The sequence below is a fragment of the Raphanus sativus genome, chromosome 7 (assembly GCF_000801105.2).
Source record: "Raphanus sativus cultivar WK10039 chromosome 7, ASM80110v3, whole genome shotgun sequence".
Lineage (NCBI taxonomy): Eukaryota > Viridiplantae > Streptophyta > Magnoliopsida > Brassicales > Brassicaceae > Raphanus > Raphanus sativus.
This window is the reverse complement of record NC_079517.1, coordinates 16,395,356-16,415,486: the sequence shown is the minus strand read 5'-3', so window position 1 is coordinate 16,415,486 and position 20,131 is coordinate 16,395,356. Positions and strand designations below refer to the sequence as shown.

The following is a 20,131-nucleotide window of genomic DNA, read 5'->3' as shown; positions in this document are numbered from 1 at the left end:
CACCGTAATCGACGTTAGGAGATCTACAGTAACATAAATCTCTGATCTCTTTAATCTTTTAAAAACTTTATAAATGGTTAAAGTATCTCACTGAATCATTTGCCTAATTAAAAACAACTTCAATACTTACTGCTCACTCTTTCCATTTCTTAAAGTAAGATTTTCTAGAATTCTCACGTTTATTAAAAATTTAATAAGTATTTACATTTTAGTTTACAATTTATTTTTTATGCATTTTTAATAACTATTCATCAATCAAATTTAATCAATTTAAATATTCACAATTAATATTTTTTAAAAGTATACAAAATACTTTAGAAATATAGAAAATCTATCTTTGTAGAACAAAAATAAAATTTTGAAAATCTTGCTTTCGGAAACGGTGGGAGTACTTGACTACACCCTTTAATTTACTCACTTTCACCTAAACAAAAATTAAACTTAGTTGTAATAGTTGAAGTACGAAGATGAGTCAACGATGATTAAGAAGAATTTCCCAAATACCAACCCAAAAAATGCTGTCGATAAATGTCATAATCTTCTTTCATAAAATTGCGTACCTGGAGGCTGGAGCTAATAATCTTAAAATACAATTTGGATGACTAACTAAAATCAATCATCTGATCCATAAAAAAGAATGTATAGAACGCTAACTAACTTAGATTATGTTTTTATTTTGTTTTGTTTTATATCTCAAAACATACTGTTTGGTTATACATTTTTGGACACTGCCTATGATGAAGCGTATAGGATTTGGTTATTAATAATTTCGAGGATGTGCACTATTCATAAAATAAAATTTATTGTATTTTAATAAAATAATCCAAATTTTTAAGTTTGTCAACTCTCCGAAATATTGTCTAATTAAATGACATACTGTATTACTTCCCAAATACCATTACTTGAGAAATTATAATAAATTACGCTGACTTTTTTTTTTTAGAAAATAGCCAGACTGAATTCAGATTCGTCCGAATTTTTTTTTCTGACATCAACCAAAAACAGATCGTACTGACTCTATAAACCAAATCGGTAATTCTGCATCCATGTGAACGACGAAAGACGGTTGATTCCTGACACTTCGTGCTACATTATCCGTTTTCAAATTATGCATTCGTAGTACATGAATGATCTCTGAGCTGAATAACTTGCAAAAGCAGACCATTCTTCTGGTTCCGAAACCATTTTTATCAATTGAGAACAATCTGTTACAAACGTAATCCACTATCGACGTAAATTCCTCATACATTTTATTGCCCAAAGTAGAGTTTCTATCTCTGAGTGAAGAAGGAAAAGATTTGTCCGCACATTTCGTGTCCCACCAAAACATCAAAGCCTTGTAGAATGCTATACCAACTTTGTAAATTCGTCCAAAAATATTAAGAACCCTTATTTTGCGCTACTTTTTAACATAAAAACCTATTATAATATTCAGGTAGAAGTGATTTATTAATACAGGCTAGAATAGAACAAACAAAAACTAAACTTTTATGAAAAATATGAGCTGTCTTGGCTAAACCGTTTGTTCGGTTTTGCTCTTTTGAATGTGCAGAGCTGGACCGGACAATTTACTGCTCAGAAGCTAAAGTTTTTTGGTTCATTATCCGAAAATGTTGGAAAAAACATAAAGATGCAAGTTGCACAATTCGTAGCAGCTTCCAGAATACACTAACTATCATTGTTACCAGAGCTAAGGAATATCTCATGCATATTGACCCCTAAAATAAATATATTTTTTGGCCTTGAAGCACATGCTTTACGTGCTTCTACTCTGATTCAGCTCTGGGTATATGTGAGATTTTGAAGTCATGAAATCTTTGTTGAAGAGCTGCTATCTCTCCTAACTCCGTTGAAAAGCTCGGGCATGCCTTCGGGTCATAGATCATTGGAATGACATCCTTATGTTGCTCCTGTTTTATGATACAAAATTGCAATATATAATTCTGGTAACTAAACTAAATGTTGGCTCTAAGTTTGCTCTTGTTCAATAAAGAATTAAATAATTCTCTGTTTGTTGTGTTACAAATAATAAAAAATAATTCTCCGTTTGCTGTCCGATTATTTTAAAATATTGCTTATAGCACAAACATGCCCTATAAGATGAGGTAATAATTCAGATCAGTGTGTTTTAAATGATGTATTAGCTGTATCAACAGACGTTAATGCGGCTAGTCTTCTGTTTAGAGTGATAAACTACTATAGATACCACCACCCCGGCCTTATGGTGAGATCAAGTCATCAAGAACAAGCACAATAAGACACACTAACGAGAGAGATAACACAGAGAGAGAGATGGCAAAGAAACTAATAGCTCTCGCATTCACTCTTATAATTCTCCTCGCTGTTCTAACTGCAATAATAGGTATTATATTAGTTGATTGCTATCTCTGTATATAGTTTTCGTTGGGTAAATCTATTAATTTTTAAGGTTTGGAACTATTCGGTCTGTATATTTAAACTGATGAATATATCCAAACATGGGGTGTATTCAATCTACATTCTGAATTGACTGATTTTAGATGATTTTAAGTGAACTGAAATTAACTAGATGATTTTTGTTAAACTCTTCTCTAGTCTCATTTAAAACGATGAGATTTGATTTTTTATTTTAAAAATTTTCTTCAAAACACTCAAAAATGAATAGAAGTATTTTGAAATTTACAATTTTAAACAAATATTTTAAACTAATTTATCAAATAAAAAATTAAATAAAAATAATATAAAATAAAAACAAACAAAAACAAACAAAACCTATCAGAATCACTTCAGTGTGCAGTTTGGAGCCATTCTTAAAAATTACGCCGTCGCTTTTAGTGTTGTGTGTGAGCTTTTTCTCCTTTCTGGCATAGACAGACTCGATATACATTAGACTATATATGTATCTCATTTAGTCTCTCTTTTTCAGATTCATAATAACTCACGTTTTCTTCGTTCTAATTTTCCTTCTTCTAGGTGTTCATTTCAGAACGTCAAGGTTTGCTCTCTTAACTTCTACGTTTTTACGATATCAGATTGTACAAATTAAATTATATTGAAACTCATTTTTATGGACAATAGATTATAATTCTGCTGCATCCCGTAATATTTTATGTTTCAATTTGTTTCTATCTCAAGAGGCAAATGTTAGAAACATCATTTTGTTTCCCCCCTTCCTTAATTATCTTATCCACGGTTGAACTTTAATATAAGTCCATGCACATTCAAGTGAACATTTTTTATATATACATTATACACACATTACATTTCTTCTTACTACAGAAACAAGTTAGGCACCGCAAAAACGGAACAAAAGCTCGCATCTGGTCTGCTTACGCTTAAGAAAGTTGGTCCTAACCAAGTACGAAGTTTCTATATATCTGAATCATTTTTATGCTATTATAATATTGTATTTTTTCATATACTAGAATTTCTCAATTCAAAATATTGCTGTTAATGAGATTTTGATGTTTGTTTTGTTTGATATTTAAGGTGATCGTTGATAACGGTATTATCCAAGTTACCTTCTCAAGTCCACAAGGCTTAATAACTGGAATCAAGTACAAGGGCTTTGAAAATGTGTTGAACAACAAAATTAAAAATCGAGGGTACGGTACCTTAATTTATCTATGTTATTTAGTATTAATTAAAAATGTTTTATATGTCTTATATACAGTTATTGGGACGTAATGTGGTATGAACCAGGACAAAAACAACTAATCGATCTGTGAGTTGTCGAATATCTCTTCATATCTTTTTGTTAATATATATCTTTCATTATCACATGCCCCATATTACGTAAACTGTATTTATATTGATATCATATTTTAACAGTTTAGAAGGAGTAAAATTCAACGTTGTAAATCAAACAAGTGAGCATGTAGAAATTTCATTTTCACGAACTTGGAAGATTTCTCAACGTGGCTCACTGGTCCCGTTAAATGTAGACAAACGGTACGTCAATTCGCATAGATCATATATATGTATTAGTTTTTGTAATTTTGAGCAATTATTTCTGAAGACTTTCAATCATAATCAAAATAACTATCTTTAAAGATATATCATTCGAAGAGGAGTATCTGGAATATACGTGTACGCTGTGTTAGAGAAGTTAAAAGATTGGCCAACTGTGGACATGGACCAAACCAGGATCGTCTTCAAGCTTAACACAGAGTATATCTTAGTTACTTATCTTTTCACTAATATTAATTTTTCTACAACTATATTGGTGAAATTGTTTTTCTACAACTATTTTGTTTTATGAAACAATTTTTCAGATTTGATTTTATGGCTATATCTGACCAACGGCAGAAAATTATGCCTTCTGAAATCGATCGAGATATTACTAATAAGCGTGCTAATCCATTAGCTTATAAAGAAGCTGTTCGTTTGATAAATCCCCAAAATCGTATATTTAAAGGGCAGGTACAAAAACGAATCCAAATTTTTAAGATTTTTTATTTTAAATCTGAAAAGATTATAGTTTTTTTTTTGCTAGAGATTATAGTGTACTCTTATAATATTAAAACAACTCATAAATAATTTGTTGATATTTGCTTTGAATCTCTTTTCACTCCTTAGCATCAGATAAACATAGATCTCGCTGTTTAGAGCATCTCCAATGTATTATTTCAAATTTTACTCCAAAATGGTGCAATTCCAAAATGGAGTGATGTTTTGCTCCAATGTATTATTCTATTTTTACTCCAAAATAGTTAATAATTGTTAATAATATCTTATACTTATAAGAGTTTACTAATTAACCCCAACTATTTTATGTTTGCAAAAATACTTTAAATTATAATTTATTTAAATTAAACATTTATTATTAAAAGGTACAAAAATCATAAAAATAGAATAAAATATAATGTATAAGTTGGTTCAATAATAAGCATTAAAATATTTTCTTACAAATGATCGATTAATGCATTTCGTAATGAAAAAATGAGTTTTTTTATCTTTGATATTCCTAAATCGAATAATTTTTTTTTTGAAATCGGACATTTAAATCACTTATTTTATGTTATTTTATTTTATATTATTTTTGTTATTTAATTATGTTATACATTTTATGTCAAATTATTAAATAATGGAATAACTTATTTTTCACGTTGTTGTATCATTTTAAAATATTATTTAAGTAAGAAATAAAAACATTAAAGATTTAAAAGACCATTTCATAAATAAAAAAAGTTCAACTCCAAAATGGAATAATGTGTAAGATTCCATAAATGGAGTAACCCTAGCCATTACTCCATTTTGGAGTTAGAAATGAAGTGGGGTTGGAGAGGATTTTACTCCAAAATGATGTTTGGAGTAGAAAATGGAGTAGGGTTGGAGATACCCATATGGATCATAATTTCGTCATTTTATCGAACACAATCCCATATATTCTCGTCAGCGATAGAGTCTTAGGCACATATATAATACTCATATATATATTGTTCTGTAAAAATAACCAATTTAGTAAATCACCTTAAATATTTTTGTCGTTTATTTTGTCACATTTGTTCATCTGCTTTTCACATCAATTCATTCTGATATCAGTAATAACATAATTTGTATACGTATCTTGAGTAGTTTTAAACTGGAGTGGATTTTTTTTTTCACACAATTAAACTGGAGTGGATATACATAACAATGCAGTACTAAAAACATGCAAATAATTATAAAGTAAGTGCTTGGCTTCGACGCAGGTTGACGATAAGTATATGTACTCGATGGAAAACAAAGACAACAAAGTACATGGCTGGATCTCGTCGGACCAACGTGTCGGATTTTGGATGATTACTCCCAGCGACGAGTTCCGTGTATGTGGGCCCCTCAAACAAGAACTAACTTCTCATGTTGGACCCACCACACTCTCCGTGAGTACATCACCTCTTGAATAAACCTCAGTTCTCTTTTTCGGTTTTAAGAATATAGGCTTTCATTTTTAGATGTTTACAAGTTTACATTACGCGGGGAAAGATATGAACACGACTTATACAAGCATGGAGCCATGGAAGAAGATGTATGGTCCTATCTTTGTTTATCTCAACTCTGCCTCCTCTCATAATCTTCTCTGGACCGATGCTAAACGACAGGTCTATTTCAATTCAGTTCCAATAATTGTGATTACTGTTTATGCGTAATGCATATATACTATATAATGTTAAAAAAATTGTGTATATAGATGGCTGCCGAGGTCGAAAGTTGGCCATATAATTTCGTGAAGTCAGTAGATTACCCTCTTCATCACCAAAGAGGAACAGTTAAAGGTCAATTCTTTGTAATGGACAGGTAGACATATACATTTTTTTTTTGTATTTCAATATTGGCATGAGATTTTGGGGATAAAAAGGGAATTTAAAAAGTTTTTGATAATTTACTTTTATAAATTTGAGAGTAATGTTTTATGTTTATATTGATTATATTTTTAATTTGGGGATACAGATTAATGTTTTAATTACCTATGTCAAGAATCAATCTGATAGCTTATGTTATTTTCAGAACATATATATCAAGAATGTTATATTGCATTATTATCTAGATCCAAATGTGTAACAAGAATGTTACACACAAAGTTAAAGCTTAAAAATTGTGTTTATGGATTTTTTAGATACATAAGCAAGTTGAAGTTATTTGGGAAATTTGCTTTTGTGGGTTTAGCAATGCCCGACAAAGCTGGTTCATGGCAAACCGAAAACAAGGTACTATATATTTATTATTAGAACTGAATATATCGTTATATTTTTACTGTCCTATGGAAGCATATACTATACTACTTTTAGTGGCTTATAATAGTCATTAAAAATTAAAATTTGGACAAAGGGATATCAATTTTGGACAAGCGCAGACAGAATGGGGATGTTCACAATAACGAATGTGAGGCCAGGGAGTTATAGTCTCTATGCATGGGTTTCTGGACATATTGGTGACTATAAATACGAGCATGACATTACCATCACACCAGGTAATTCAATACTCAATTGGAGTATATTTATTATTTACTACAAAAAAAAAAAATGTACTGTGTTTAATGATCAATTGACATCCAACCAGAGAAGCATGCATATCCCATTTGGTCCATACATTTTCTCTAATGGGTATCTTTGGTTTTGTTTTTCACGACAAAAGATTAATTATCTATTTGTTTCATTTGAGGTTTGATTTAGGCAGGGAGATAGACGTAGGAGCCATAGTGTATGAGCCGCCCAGAATCGGTGCTACACTGTGGGAAATCGGAAAACCAGACCGGACTGCTGCAGAATTCTATATCCCAGATCCGGACCCAACCCTTTCGACCAAACTCTATCTTAATAACTCTTATCATCCTCAAGACCGGTAATATAATTAAGCACCTAACTTAAAATTATTTACAGTGTATTTTGTTGAGATATTAAATGGTGTGGTTTATTTTTATATGTAATAGATTTAGACAATATGGTCTGTGGGATCGGTACACTGCTTTGTATCCTCGAGATGATCTTGTTTATATTGTTGGAGTAAGTGACTATAAAAAGGACTGGTTCTATGCACATGTGACCAGGTAAATAATATTGATACACTATATAGTTCAAAATGATGCGTGTATATATAATTTATTTAAATATACTGTTACATTATATATCTGTTTGTAGAAATGCTGGAAATGGGACATATCAAGCAACGACATGGCAAATAGTGTTTAGTTTAAAAGCAGTGACTAAAACTGGAAACTACACGTTTCGAATGGCTTTGGCTGCAGCCACGACTGCAAAATTATCTGTTCGGATCAACGGACCTACGTCCAAATCTATTTTCATGATTGAGCTAATAGGTCAAGATAACGCGATCGCAAGACATGGTATTCATGGGTTATACAAGTTGTATGATATCAATGTTGGTGGAAACTTACTTAGGGTTGGTAATAATACGATTTTTCTCACTCAAGATCGGAGATGGGGTTCGTTTACAGGTGTTATGTATGATTATCTACGTTTGGAAAGTCCTCCAGAAGTTTGATATTTTTTTAGATGTCAAAGTCGACCTAGTTATTAGAATAATGTACCTATTCATGAAAATAATTTGGAAGATGTAATATTATGCGAAAAATGTGAAAAGAAATTAATACTGAATCTAACATGTAATGTTGAGAATTTTCTATTATCGATGTATATTAATATTGTGACATTATATAGACCGGTTTAAGTAGGTTTTAACTGTTTATATTTTCGTTATTTGATGGCAAGAAAAACGAGAAATGTAAACATCCAAAGAAACATCAATGTTTTCCACAAAAAAGTATGATTGGAACTTTGATTCTTGATGGATAATGATCAAGATGAAGGGATTGTATTTCATTTTTGCTAAGGACAACAAAGGAATCAAAACTGTGGCCCAACGGCCCAATTTAGAGATGAAATGCAGAAGCTCAGGCCCATAATTTACAACATATCAAAGTCCAGTTAGAAAAGATCTAATGAACTCATCAAAACAGCTCAGCGTCGGACACAACACGGAGCTCTGCTTCAATCTCCGCGACGATGGCATAAACCCTAGTTTCCGTTTCCCTCCTCAAGCTTTCTAACCTCTGTGTAAGTTCTCAGTTTCTGCTGTTTATTAATTATCAGCTCTCAGAGTCTGCGTTCGAGAAAAAAACACAAAACACTTGAAACTGCTTAGCCAAGGAAAACATCGTCTTTGCCGTGTCTTGTTTTGTCTAATTACTTACACAAGGCTCATCATGTCTTCATACAGGTTGATTTGTCTCAAATGAACACGAAAAAGATGGATATGGGATCCAAAGATTTGATCAGCAGTCTACCAGACGCACTAATCTGCCACATCTTATCCTTCCTCTCCACAAAAGATGCAGCTTTGACCTCAATCCTCTCCAAAAGGTGGAGAAATCTGCTAGCTTTCGTAACGAATCTCGATCTGGACAACACCATCTACGACCGTCCTAAAATGGGTAGAAAGAGAAGGCGCCATTTGCGTAAAAGCTTCAAGCTTTTTGTGGAAAGAGTCATGGCCTTGCAAGGGAACGCTCCGTTGAACAAGTTCTCTCTAAGGTGTAAAATCGCTTGCGTTACATCTCGTGTCAACCGTTGGATACTCAAAGCGTTGGAGCGTGGTGTAGTTGATCTTGATGTGTACATCTCTTCTCAACACGAGTATCCTTTGCCTCCACAGGTTTTGATGAGCAAGACTTTGGTTAGTCTGAAAGTAGCTGGTACGGATGAGTTCATCATTGATGTCAGAGAAGTTTCTCTTCCAAAGCTCAAGACTTTGCATATGAATGATGTTTCTTTCGCTGATGAGAGTGGTGCTGCGTTTGCTAAGCTAGTTTCTGGCTGTCACGCGCTTGAGGAGTTGGTTATTGTTAAAATGTACTGGGACTTTCGTGGCTCTTGCTCTGTCTCGCACCCAACTCTCAAGAGACTAAAGATCTGTACCGAGAACATCGATGAGACTTCAGAGAGTGTATCTTTCGACACTCCTAATCTCGTCTACTTGGAGTTTACCGACGTTGTTGCGGCCAAGTATCCCAAAGTGAATCTTGATTCACTTGTTGAAGCTAGTATAGGCATTAGAATGACACCTGATCAGGTCTTCGACGGAAGAGATCTAGTCAACCGGCATTACGGCTATAAGTTAAGGAAAGACGTAAATGCAACAGATTTTCTCATGGCAATAAGTAATGTTAAGATCCTTTACCTATCGTCACAATCTCTTGAGGTTAGCGTATATCAATCCCATCTCTATGTTAATAGTTTTCTTTGTAAGTTGTAAGAATTAAACATGTAAACCATGTTCTTGTTACTTGTTGTGTCAGGTCCTTACTTTCTGCTGTAAAGCAATACCAGTCTTCAACAACCTGGTTCACTTAACCATTGAGACTGACCAAGACGTGGACTGGGAGTCATTGCCGAACCTACTCAAGAACTGTCCTAATCTAGAAACCCTTGTTTTCGAAGTACCATCTCAAATCCTTTCTCACACATTTTTTTTTTCAAACACACTTGAAGTTCTGAAGAATAACATTTTCCTTTATTGTACTTCAGGGACTCCATTACGGAGACACAAATCAATGTGAAGATGATGGATACCGTTTCAAAGATACAAACGAATGTTTTGTGACTGGTGCGGACAGGTGTGTATGCAAACCTTGGTTAGGCACTCCTGTATGGCTATCATCAAGTCCTGTGAAGAGGCTGAAGGTATTGAAGTTTGGAGAGATCACTAGTTACAAGGATGACATGGATAAGCAGACGGATCTGATCAACTACTTCGTTGAAACCATGCCGAATCTTGAAGAAGTGGTGTTATATTATGATACTCCGTTTGACAGTGATCTGGAAATAGTATCAAACGGATTTCAACAGCTTGAGAAGGTAGCCTCAACTAAATGCAAGATCCAAGTAGTCTCTGATAACATAAGCTTCTCAACTACTGTGCACTCTTCTTCATCGTCGACAAGTGGACTTGTCTTCTTTAAGAATACCTTCCCGGTTTGACGACCATCCTTGCTTCCGAGTTTTTCAGCTGGTCTCTGATCTTTCATTAGTGTACTTTCTTGCTACTAATATTGAAAGTATGCGTATGCTTTTGTAATGTTTGCTAAGAGGTCTAAAACATCAAGCAAGCTTCTCTCTCTATGTTTGTTGTTCAAAAGTACTTCTGCTTTTATGCTCCGTCTTTCTCCATCAGTGTCTTTACTTGTTTCAGCTTCTCTCAGTAGGCATTCTACTTAAATCACATTGGTTCACATATACGATGAAGCGGTTTGTGCTACCACTCACAACTTGTACGACGTGGTTTGGCGTTGGAAGCCACCCATCCCGCCACGTTGCTGCTATGACAGCCAGGCAACGATAGACAAAACTACTTTCTAATTTTCAAGTTCTTTTCTCCACAAGTTTGCTGATTTTGGTGGTCCCCAAGTAAGTCTGGTGACTTTGGAACTGCTTTCAGTTTGATTTTGTTCTTGCAATTGCTTAGGTAAGTTCTGTTCGAATCAAACAATGGATTTTGTCTCAATAGATATGTTCAATAGCAGATAGTATTTGATGTTGTACTATGTATCAAATTTATGTGTTGTGTCTCTCGATTGGGAAGTGTATATGACCAAGTGGTGATATCTCAATCAAGAAGAGTCCCAGGACAAATATATTTACAAACAAAATCTTGTGATATTAGACGATTTTTCTTTTGGCCCAACCATACTGGAAAATAGTACAAAGCGTAGAGAAAATGATCGAATTCAAATCAAGATGCATGAACTTGATACAAAGCAAAATGAAAATGCAAAACAAAACAAAACAAAAAAGGTCACATTCAACCTCAGCTTTTAGTCTTTTTAATAGAAAATATGTAATTAAAAATACAACAAATACTATACAAATATTGAATAATATTATAAGATGATATAACAAGTGTGTGCATTATTATTATTTTATTTTATTTGAATGAATGTAAAATTTTATTCAAACTAAACTTTTTTACAACTAGTGCATCATATTTGAAACTACTGAAATAGAACAAACCCAAAAGAAAATTAATCAACTACACTTCTCAACTTGCTAACCCCTTTTATAAACAACTACTACAAAGCTCCAAATTCCCCTTCAAACTTGACCATGTGACACAAGTCAAGTTTGGAAATGCCATGAGATTCTCCTCGTTAAAATCCTCATTAAAGAAAACTCTATTGGGACAAAACTTAGTGTGTGCATTATTATGAATAACATTTTTATTGAAGATAAGCCTGATATCAGCGCACAATTAGAGATGCAAAAATTGATGTCAGTTTTACAAATTGAAATAACAATAAACAAGAATGTTTAGTTTCAAAACTTTTTAGCTGGTAGCCTACAAATAAAAAAAAATAAAAAAACTCATTTATCACTTCAAAAATGCCTTAATTCATCATATATGAAATCATTATAGAGATAATTATAATGAATAACTATGTAATCTATTTATATTTAATGAATGATTTTCTATGTTTTTATTTGCATGCAATATTTTACTATAATATAATATAATATTTTATTTATTAATTGTGTTTCTAATACTTTTGTTGTATATTTTATAGTTAGTTGTAATATATTTACATTTTTAGTTAAGTTTCATTAAACATAAGGATTATTATGTCAAACAAAAAAATTGTAAGATTCAATATAAAATTTTGTTTTTGGAGAAAAGTACCCTCAAACATTATATTTGAAGTTTTGCCAAACTTTAAAATAATTGAGCTTTTAGAGATGTTTTAAGTATATAGTAGTATAAGAACATGCCAAATGTGGATTTTAAATGAGAGTGAAATATTATGTGATTAGTCTAGTAGAAAAAAGGAACAAATTAGTTAGGCTGGGAAGCATTGTGAGCATGCCACCTCAGCATATCATGGCATGGCTGTAAATGAGTTATAGTTTATAAGTTATTCTTTTAAAATGTTATTGTATTAAAAAGAAAGAGACTTTTTTATTAAAACTTATTTTTTCTGAATTTTGAATATGTTTTCCTGATTTTATATTTTCAAGAATTTTACGAGTTTATCTAATTTTTATCGATTTTTACAAATTATTTTGATTCTAATATAATTTTTATTTCTTATTTTATTTATCAGTTATAATATTTTTTTTAGAAAAAGTACATGGTACATATAACAAATTAGTTAGATACTATTTTGACGTGTCAAAAAACAAATAAGTTAGTTTCAATGTTTAAGAACAATAATTAAGTACACTTTTGTGGTGAACGTTCAAATTTACTCCACCTTTTATCACCAATTAAAATTTCATATAGATTAGTAAACAATTTTTTTTTAAGATTTAGTTTTAAGATTTAAAGTTTAGTTGGAAGCGTTAATATGGTTACAGTTGACGTCATTTTCAGCTATTTTTAATATTATAAATCCTGAAAAAACTTCAATAACATTATTCTTTTTAGCTATTTTGTTTTTAAAAAATATTTAATTATTTTTTTTATTATTCTATGTGACACAATTTGATTGGTGATAAAAAGTTCACCACAAAGAGATGAAACTAAGTATTATTAAATCTATTTTCATTGTTGAAGTACAAAATTTTACCAACTTAATTATTTATCTAAAATGCGATTTTCCCCTAAAAAATCATTCATTTTTGGTAATACAATAAAGGAATCAGAACTGTAGGCCAATGGCCCAAAATGCATAAGCTCAGGCACACAACTACAACATAACAGCACCGGGACTCAACACTCTACTTCACTCTCGGCGAGGATTGCATGAACGAACCCTAGTCTCCTTTTCCCCTCAAGCATTGAAACCTCTGTAAGTTCTCAGGTTCTGCGTTTGAGCAAAACAAAAAAACACTTTGAGAATTTTCTTAGCTAATGAGAACATCGTCTTTGCTGCGTCTTGTTTTGTCTAATTACTTACACAAGCCTCATCATGTCGTCTTCATCCAGGTCGCAAACTCTTTGACTTGTCTCCAATGGATCCCAAAAAAGATTGACACTGGCTCCAAAGATTTGATCAGCAGTCTACCAGACGCACTTATCGGCCACATCTTATCCTTCCTCTCCACAAAGGACGCTGCTTTGACCTCAGTCCTCTCCAAAAGGTGGAGAAATCTGATAGCTTTTGTAACAAATCTCGATCTCGACAACACCATCTACGACCGTCCTAAAATGGGTAGAAAGAGAAGACTTCATCTGCGTAAAAGCTTCAGGCTTTTTGTGGAAAGACTCATGTCGTTACAAGGAAACGCTCCGTTGAACAAAGTCTCTCTAAGATGTAGAATTGGATCTGATCCATCTCGTGTCAATGGTTGGTTACTCAAAGTGTTGGAGCGCGGCGTAGTTGATCTTGATCTATTCATCTCTTCGGCAGACAAGTATCCGTTGCCTCCGCAGGTTTTAATGAGCAAGACGTTGGTTAGGCTGAAAGTAGCTGGAACAGATCAGTTTGTCATTGATGTCAGAGATGTTTCTCTTCCAGAGCTCAAGACTTTGCATATGAATGATGTTTCCTTTGCTGATGAGAGTGGTGCTGCGTTTGCTAAGCTAGTTTCTGGCTGTCACGCGCTTGAGGAGTTGGTTATTGTTAAAATGTATTGGGACTTTCGTGGCTCCTGCTCTGTCTCAAACTCAAATCTCAAGAGACTAACGATCTGTACTGAGAACATTGATGAGACTTCAGAGAGTGTATCTTTCGACACTCCTAATCTCGTCTACTTGGAATTTACAGACATTGTTGCGGCCAAGTATCCAAAAGTGAATCTTGATTCGCTTGTCGAAGCTAGTGTAGGCATTAGAATGACACCTAACCAGGTCTTTCGCGGAAGAGATCTAGTCAACCGGCATTACGGTTATAAGTTAAGGAAAGACGTCAATGCAACAGATTTTCTCGTGGGAATAAGTAATGTTAAGATCCTTTACCTATCGTCGCAGGCTCTTGAGGTTAGCATATACCAATCTCATCTATATGTTCTTAGTTTCTTTTTAAGTTGTTAGAATTAAACATGTGAACCATGTTCTTGTTACTTGTTGTTTCAGGTCCTTACTTTCTGCTGTAAAGAGATACCAGTCTTCAACAACCTGATTCATTTAACCATTGAGACTGACCAAGACGTGGACTGGGAGTCATTGCCGAACCTACTCAAGAACTGTCCTAATATAGAAACCCTTGTTTTCGAAGTACCATCTCAAATCCTTTCACTGCATCAGCTGACACATTTTTTTTCAAACACACTCTAAGCTCTGAAGAATAACATTTTCCTTGATTGTACTTCAGGGACTGCATTATGGAGACACAAATCAATGTGAAGATGATGGATACCGTTTCAAAGATACAAACGAATGTTTTGTGACGGGTGCGGACAGGTGTGTATGCAAACCTTGGTTAGGCACTCCGAGTTGGCTATCATCAAGTCCTGTGAAGAAGCTGAAGGTGTTGAAGTTTGGAGAGATCACTAATCGTAAGGATGACATGGATAAGCAGACGGATCTGATCAACTACTTTGTGGAAACAATGCCGAATCTTGAAGAAGTGGTGTTATACTATGATACTCCGTTTGACAGTGATCTGGAAATAGTATCAAATGAATTTCAACAGCTTGAGAAGGTAGCCTCAACCAAATGCAAGATCCAAGTAATCTCTGATAACATTAGCATCTCAACTACTGTGTACTCTACTCAAGCAACAAGTAGGCTCGCCTTCTTTAAGAATAGATTCCCGGTTTGAAGATCTTCCTGCTTCCTATCTCAGATAAGAGCAGCAAAGCCTTGCTTCTTAGGGTTATTCATGTTAATGATATGCGTGTAAGTTTCTATAAAGCTTGCTACGATGTCTTAAACGCTAAGCAAAGCTTCTATTATGTTCGTTGTTCAAAAAGACTTTTGGCTTTTATGCTTTGTTTTTCTCCATCACTGATTCAGTGTCTTACTGTTTCAGCTTCCCGTCGTATGTGTTCTACTCTAATCACATTGGTCCCACTCACCAATTATACGAGATCGTTTCCGAGCTGTACTTGCTCCCACTCACCACTTATACGATATCGTTTGACATTGGAAGCCACCCATCCCGCCACATTGCTGCTTTCTCTCATTACAAAGCAACGATAGCCAGTTAAAAAAAACCCTACTTTTTCAGTTTCAAGTTTGTCTCTCCAACAAACTGGTTATTTTGGTGGCCTCCAAGTAAGTTTCTTCATCGTCTTCTTACGAGATTGTTTTAAAAAGAGCAGGACTTTGGAACTGTTTTGCGAGTTGAGAATGTCGTGTTTTGATATTGTCCTTGTTATTGCTTAGGTTTTGAGTTCTGTTCGAAAGACACAATGGATTTTGCCTCAAGAGATATGTTCAGCGGTCTGCCAGATCCACTCATCTCCCACATCTTGTCCTTCCTTCCGACAAAGGAAGCAGCTTCCACATCAGTTCTCTCTAAAAGGTGGCGTTTTTTGTTTGCCTCTGTGACAAATCTTGATTTTAAAAGCAACGGCAACAGTCCAAGTTTCATGGAGTTTGTTGATATGTTATTGGCTCTCCAAGGGAACGCTCCTTTAAACAGATTCTCTCTGGACTTAACTGGTTATCCTGATCCAGTTCACGTCACTGTCTGGATATTACATGCGTTGGGACGCGGTGTTTCCGATTTTGATCTACGTCTCTCGGAGTATCCCTTGCCTCATGAGATCTTTGTTAGCAAGACACTGGTTAGGTTGAAGCTAGGAGAGGGATACGATGTCAATTTCAGCACCGGTGTTGAAGATGTGTTACTTCCCAAGCTCAAGACTCTTGATATCGATTCCGTTGCGTTTGAAGAAGAAGATGTTGGGTTTGAGAGGCTTCTCTCTGGCTGTCCCGTGCTTGAGGAGTTGGTTCTCACGAACATTGGGTGGGAAAACTGGGAGTTTTTCTCTGTTTCTGTCACAAGCCTCAAGAGGCTAACGATCTTCTTGGATGACTTTGATGAGAATCCAAAGAGCGTCTCGTTTGATACTCCAAACCTTGAATACTTGGAATATTCTGATAATATTGCGAGAGAGTATCCTAAGGTTAATTTCAGTTCGCTTGTTGAAGCTCATCTCGGCCTTCGAGTCTCTGAAGATCAAAGTGCAGATGCAGACTTCTCAGAAGAAGATGGCTACTTCCTGGAAAGTGATGATGAAGAGGAGAAAGAGATGGTTGGTAATGCAACTAATTTTCTTTTGGGAATATGCAATGTTCAGATCTTATATCTATCTGCCAAAACACTTGAGGTTTGTATGTCAATCACATCTTTACTCTCATTGTTGTTATAGTGGCTACAGCTACTGATCACAAGTGAGTTGATTTGTCTTTTTTTCTTGTTGTTTCAGGTACTTACTTTCTGCTGTGAAGCTACACCAGTTTTTAACAACCTGATTAAGTTAACGTTTGAGAGTAAAGCCCTGTTCGTTTGGTTGCCGCCGGTTTCAGCGTCGGCGTCAGCGTCAGCGGCTGCGTCAAACTCGTTTATTTGATGTTCGTTTCATAGACGCCGACGCTGACGCCGACGCTGACGCCGACGCTGATTGTTGTTCGTTTCGAAGACGCAGAAAATTGACGCAGCCGCAAGACGCAGACGCATGACACTGTTTTGGGTTGTTCGTTTGATTGACGCTGCGACTATTTTCATTTATTCATATTTTATTTTTAAAAATTTGTAAAATTGTATTTTAAATAAATAAAATGTAGTTTAAATATATTTACATCTATAAAAATATTATGTTTAATTGGTAATAAATTTTTGGTCAAATATAAAAATATAAAAATATTTGATGTCATAAATCATAAGCTAAATAAAAATAAAAATAATACATCAAAATATTTTATAATTATAATCAATCTTAACATAAGTATGTATCGTTTTAGACATTTCTAAATATCCGGTCAAAACAAAAGAACAAAATGAGGATAAACTTCAAATCAAAATGAGGATTAACACGTGGACGTAACTTCTTATAACCATAATTATCAGTGCAAGCTTACCTCTGTGGATAAAGCAGGATTAGCATTAAACTCCATCCTTGGATTTACAGGAGCCAGTTTCATTGACAAGAACTGAAGAAAAACAGACCAAGAGTTTCAGATTTCTTGCAAGTATATTAAACTCCGACTCTCAAGAAACGTTGATACTGCTATACATATGAAGACTTACCAGAAACAGAGTGAGCTTGGGAGAGCTTGAGTGAGAGAAGCTTGGGAGAGCTTGAGACCTGCAAAAAATAGAAAGATTAAGCAATGAGAACATGAAGGTTATGACTTATATACAAGCAACAGTATAGAGGCTTGAGACAGAACACAGCTTTAAAAATCATCAGAATCAGTCTCAAGAAACAGTGTGAGCTTGAGAGAGAGAGCTGAGCCAGGAGAAGCTGCTCAACTTTCCAAATCAGAAAAAAAAACATAAGAAAAGCTACAGATCACTAAAAGCCATACCCAACGAAGAAGAGGGGCTATATCCTTAACAGTCACTTTCTCTAGATTCGATACTTTTGTTAAGTATGATGGCAGAAGTGAAACGAAGCCTGCACATCAAATTAGCAAAGGTATAAGAAAGAAAAAATAGCTTAACACTGCAGTCAAAAGGGATACAGTGAATGTAAAGGTTTCAGCTATTATATACTGAAAACATGTGACAAGACTCACCAGGAAGAAAGAAAGAAAAACAGTAGTGAAGAGGGTCTCACTTATGTAGCTTCTCTCTTGACCAAGCTCCTACACACAATGTAAAACAAAAAGCAAGTTGAGACATGTATTCTCATCATCTGATGTATTTGTATATGTAGCTGAAAAAAGGTCAGACCGGAAGAAGAAAGAAGCCAAGATCCTGGAGAGTAGGAGCAGGGCGATGAATATAATGTACTCCTTTAGCAGCTAAACCATGAATGTACTGCACATACAAACCAAAGTGTCATTACAAAAGTAAAGTGCACTCCAAATAAAGGCACAAGCTGTCTCTCTAACCAAAGTGTATAAACTAAAAGAAGCAGGAGAGTCATCATTAACACACAGCAGCATAAAACACAACGATCCAATGTAATTTGAATCTGACAACAACAATGAAAAAACAAGCTCAAGACTTTAACCTGTACGGCGTCGTCTGTGGAGGAGACGAGGGAGCTCGAGAGGCGTCGTCTGTGGAGGAGAAGAGAAAGCTCGATATGGGTTTGGTCGAAGCTCAAAGAGAGGTGATGACCTTGAGAGTGATGACCTTGAGAGAGTGCGTAAGATGGTCGTCGAGAGCTTGAGAGGGTCTGAGCGTCGTCGAGAGAGTGAGAGCATGAGGGGTCTGAACTTGAGAGGAACGCCGATAGGGAGAGACTGAGACGAGATAGATCTACGGAGAGCGATGACGAAGCTGAGACAAGAGAGATCGACGGAGAGAGATGGAGAGAGGCTGAGAAAAGAGAGCTATGGCGAGACTCGAGAGTGAGAAGAGCTGCAATGGAGAGGCTGAGACAGACAGAGAGAGATGGAGAGAGCTGCGTCAAAATGAAGCGTCAAACAGCGTCAATAGAGAATTAGGGTTATGTTTTTTTGTAAATAATCAAATATAATAAGGGTAAAAGTGTAAAAACATACCTCAGACGCTGAATTTTTGACGCCGACGCAGGTTTTTTCGGCGATCGACGCACAGACGCGGCGTCTAGACGCGGCGTCAGACGCAGCTATTTGCGTCAACTAAACGAACAAGAGTTGGCCGCACGAACAGACGCTGACGCCGACGCCGGGACCTGCGGCGACCAAACGAACAGCACTTCTCGGAACTTGGATGGGATTCATTGCCGCCCCTTCTACAGAATTGTCCTAAGCTAGAAACCCTTATATTCAAGGTACAAAGAAACCAGTAAAGCATTGATCAGTCGTCACATGAAAACATTATACAGCTTACCTTTTGAAATCCCTTTGTTTTCATTCTTTTTGTTAGTATACTATTAACTTTGGCTTTGAGACATTCCTTAATGCTTTCTACAGGGTCTTGTCCACAAAAGTACCGATGGATGTGGGAACATGTGCCTTTGCAAACCTCTGAAGAATCCTTCTTGCCTTTCAACTTCTGCGGTGAAGATGCTAAAGATCATTCTATCTGTAAACATCGACGATGAGGGGATGGAAATGGAGCAGATAATGTATTTCTTGGAGAAAATGCCACGGCTTGAACAGTTGGTAGTTTACTTCAACATATCATATGACCCTTCTGTGTTTGATATATCCAAGAAACTTCAGAGTATTCCTAGAATAGCTTCACCAAAGTGCAATATCCAAGTAATCTCACCGAATCTTAGCTTGTCCTGTACTATGCCTTTTACCTTATCGAAGAAATCGTCTGCTCCTCCAAATGAAGAATACTCCTGGTTTCTCAAGGCTTTGATCTAAACTCAAAGCAGATAAGAGTTCTTTTGTTTATGTTACTTGTACTCTGCTCAGCATCTTGGTTTACTGTCTGGTGTGTTATGCTTTTGTCATGCTTTTGGAAACAGAGGATGTTAAGCTTGTGTTGTGTTAAATCACAAATGTTGCTTCTTAACTCATTACTTGAGTTCTTAGAGCTTCTATAAGCTTTTTATTTTGAAAACTTCCATTGAATAAGTCAGAGTGTTTGAAAGTGACTTCTCAGAGCCGACAAAAGAAAACAATTATTAACATTATCTTTAATTTGTGAAGGAAACAAAGCTAA

The 20,131-nt window shown here is 35.0% G+C and overlaps 4 protein-coding genes and 1 long non-coding RNA gene across 8 annotated transcripts; 4 read left to right on the top strand and 1 right to left on the bottom strand.

Moving 5' to 3' along the window:
* Positions 1-2,100: 2,100 nt before the first annotated feature.
* On the top strand, positions 2,101-8,033 carry LOC108830922 (uncharacterized). Its single transcript, XM_018604491.2, has 16 exons — positions 2,101-2,105; positions 2,906-2,974; positions 3,259-3,337; positions 3,469-3,584; positions 3,653-3,703; positions 3,811-3,930; positions 4,033-4,149; positions 4,254-4,401; positions 5,673-5,843; positions 5,916-6,062; positions 6,152-6,258; positions 6,578-6,668; positions 6,790-6,931; positions 7,134-7,302; positions 7,391-7,507; positions 7,599-8,033. The coding sequence occupies exons 1-16, from the start codon at positions 2,101-2,103 to the stop codon at positions 7,960-7,962; spliced, it is 2,013 nt and encodes a 670-aa protein (XP_018459993.2). The 3' UTR covers positions 7,963-8,033.
* A 397-nt stretch (positions 8,034-8,430) lies between these two features.
* LOC108830917 (F-box/LRR-repeat protein At3g59190) lies at positions 8,431-10,672 on the top strand. The gene is made up of 4 exons (XM_018604486.2): positions 8,431-8,534; positions 8,698-9,678; positions 9,776-9,916; positions 10,005-10,672. The coding sequence occupies exons 2-4, from the start codon at positions 8,713-8,715 to the stop codon at positions 10,455-10,457; spliced, it is 1,560 nt and encodes a 519-aa protein (XP_018459988.1). The 5' UTR covers positions 8,431-8,534; positions 8,698-8,712; the 3' UTR covers positions 10,458-10,672.
* A 2,421-nt stretch (positions 10,673-13,093) lies between these two features.
* On the top strand, positions 13,094-15,520 carry LOC108814479 (F-box/LRR-repeat protein At3g59190-like). Of its 3 annotated transcripts, XR_008936762.1 has the most exons (5): positions 13,094-13,258; positions 13,396-14,388; positions 14,485-14,625; positions 14,723-15,249; positions 15,383-15,520. XR_008936762.1 is itself a non-coding variant. In XM_056990956.1 (3 exons), exons 1-3 carry the CDS (start codon positions 13,321-13,323, stop codon positions 15,170-15,172), a joined length of 1,659 nt encoding a protein of 552 aa, XP_056846936.1. In that variant the 5' UTR covers positions 13,290-13,320; the 3' UTR covers positions 15,173-15,357. The 3 variants fall into 3 exon arrangements, 1 of the variants encoding a protein (XP_056846936.1); XR_008936761.1 differs by lacking the exon at positions 13,094-13,258 and having other exon boundaries at positions 13,290-14,388; XM_056990956.1 differs by lacking the exons at positions 13,094-13,258; positions 15,383-15,520 and having other exon boundaries at positions 13,290-14,388; positions 14,723-15,357.
* On the top strand, positions 15,490-20,020 carry LOC108830919 (F-box/LRR-repeat protein At3g59200-like). The gene is made up of 5 exons (XM_056990957.1): positions 15,490-15,627; positions 15,739-16,688; positions 16,788-16,855; positions 19,214-19,286; positions 19,429-20,020. The coding sequence occupies exons 2-5, from the start codon at positions 15,765-15,767 to the stop codon at positions 19,828-19,830; spliced, it is 1,467 nt and encodes a 488-aa protein (XP_056846937.1). The 5' UTR covers positions 15,490-15,627; positions 15,739-15,764; the 3' UTR covers positions 19,831-20,020.
* LOC108830920 (uncharacterized) lies at positions 17,225-19,485 on the bottom strand. Of its 2 annotated transcripts, XR_008936763.1 has the most exons (8): positions 19,346-19,485; positions 19,036-19,274; positions 18,540-18,935; positions 18,257-18,343; positions 18,100-18,168; positions 17,890-17,978; positions 17,609-17,666; positions 17,225-17,511 (listed from the first exon to the last, which is right to left on the bottom strand). It is a non-coding gene; the product is annotated as an uncharacterized LOC108830920 (long non-coding RNA). The 2 variants fall into 2 exon arrangements; XR_001946250.2 differs by having other exon boundaries at positions 19,036-19,450.
* Positions 20,021-20,131: the final 111 nt, after the last annotated feature.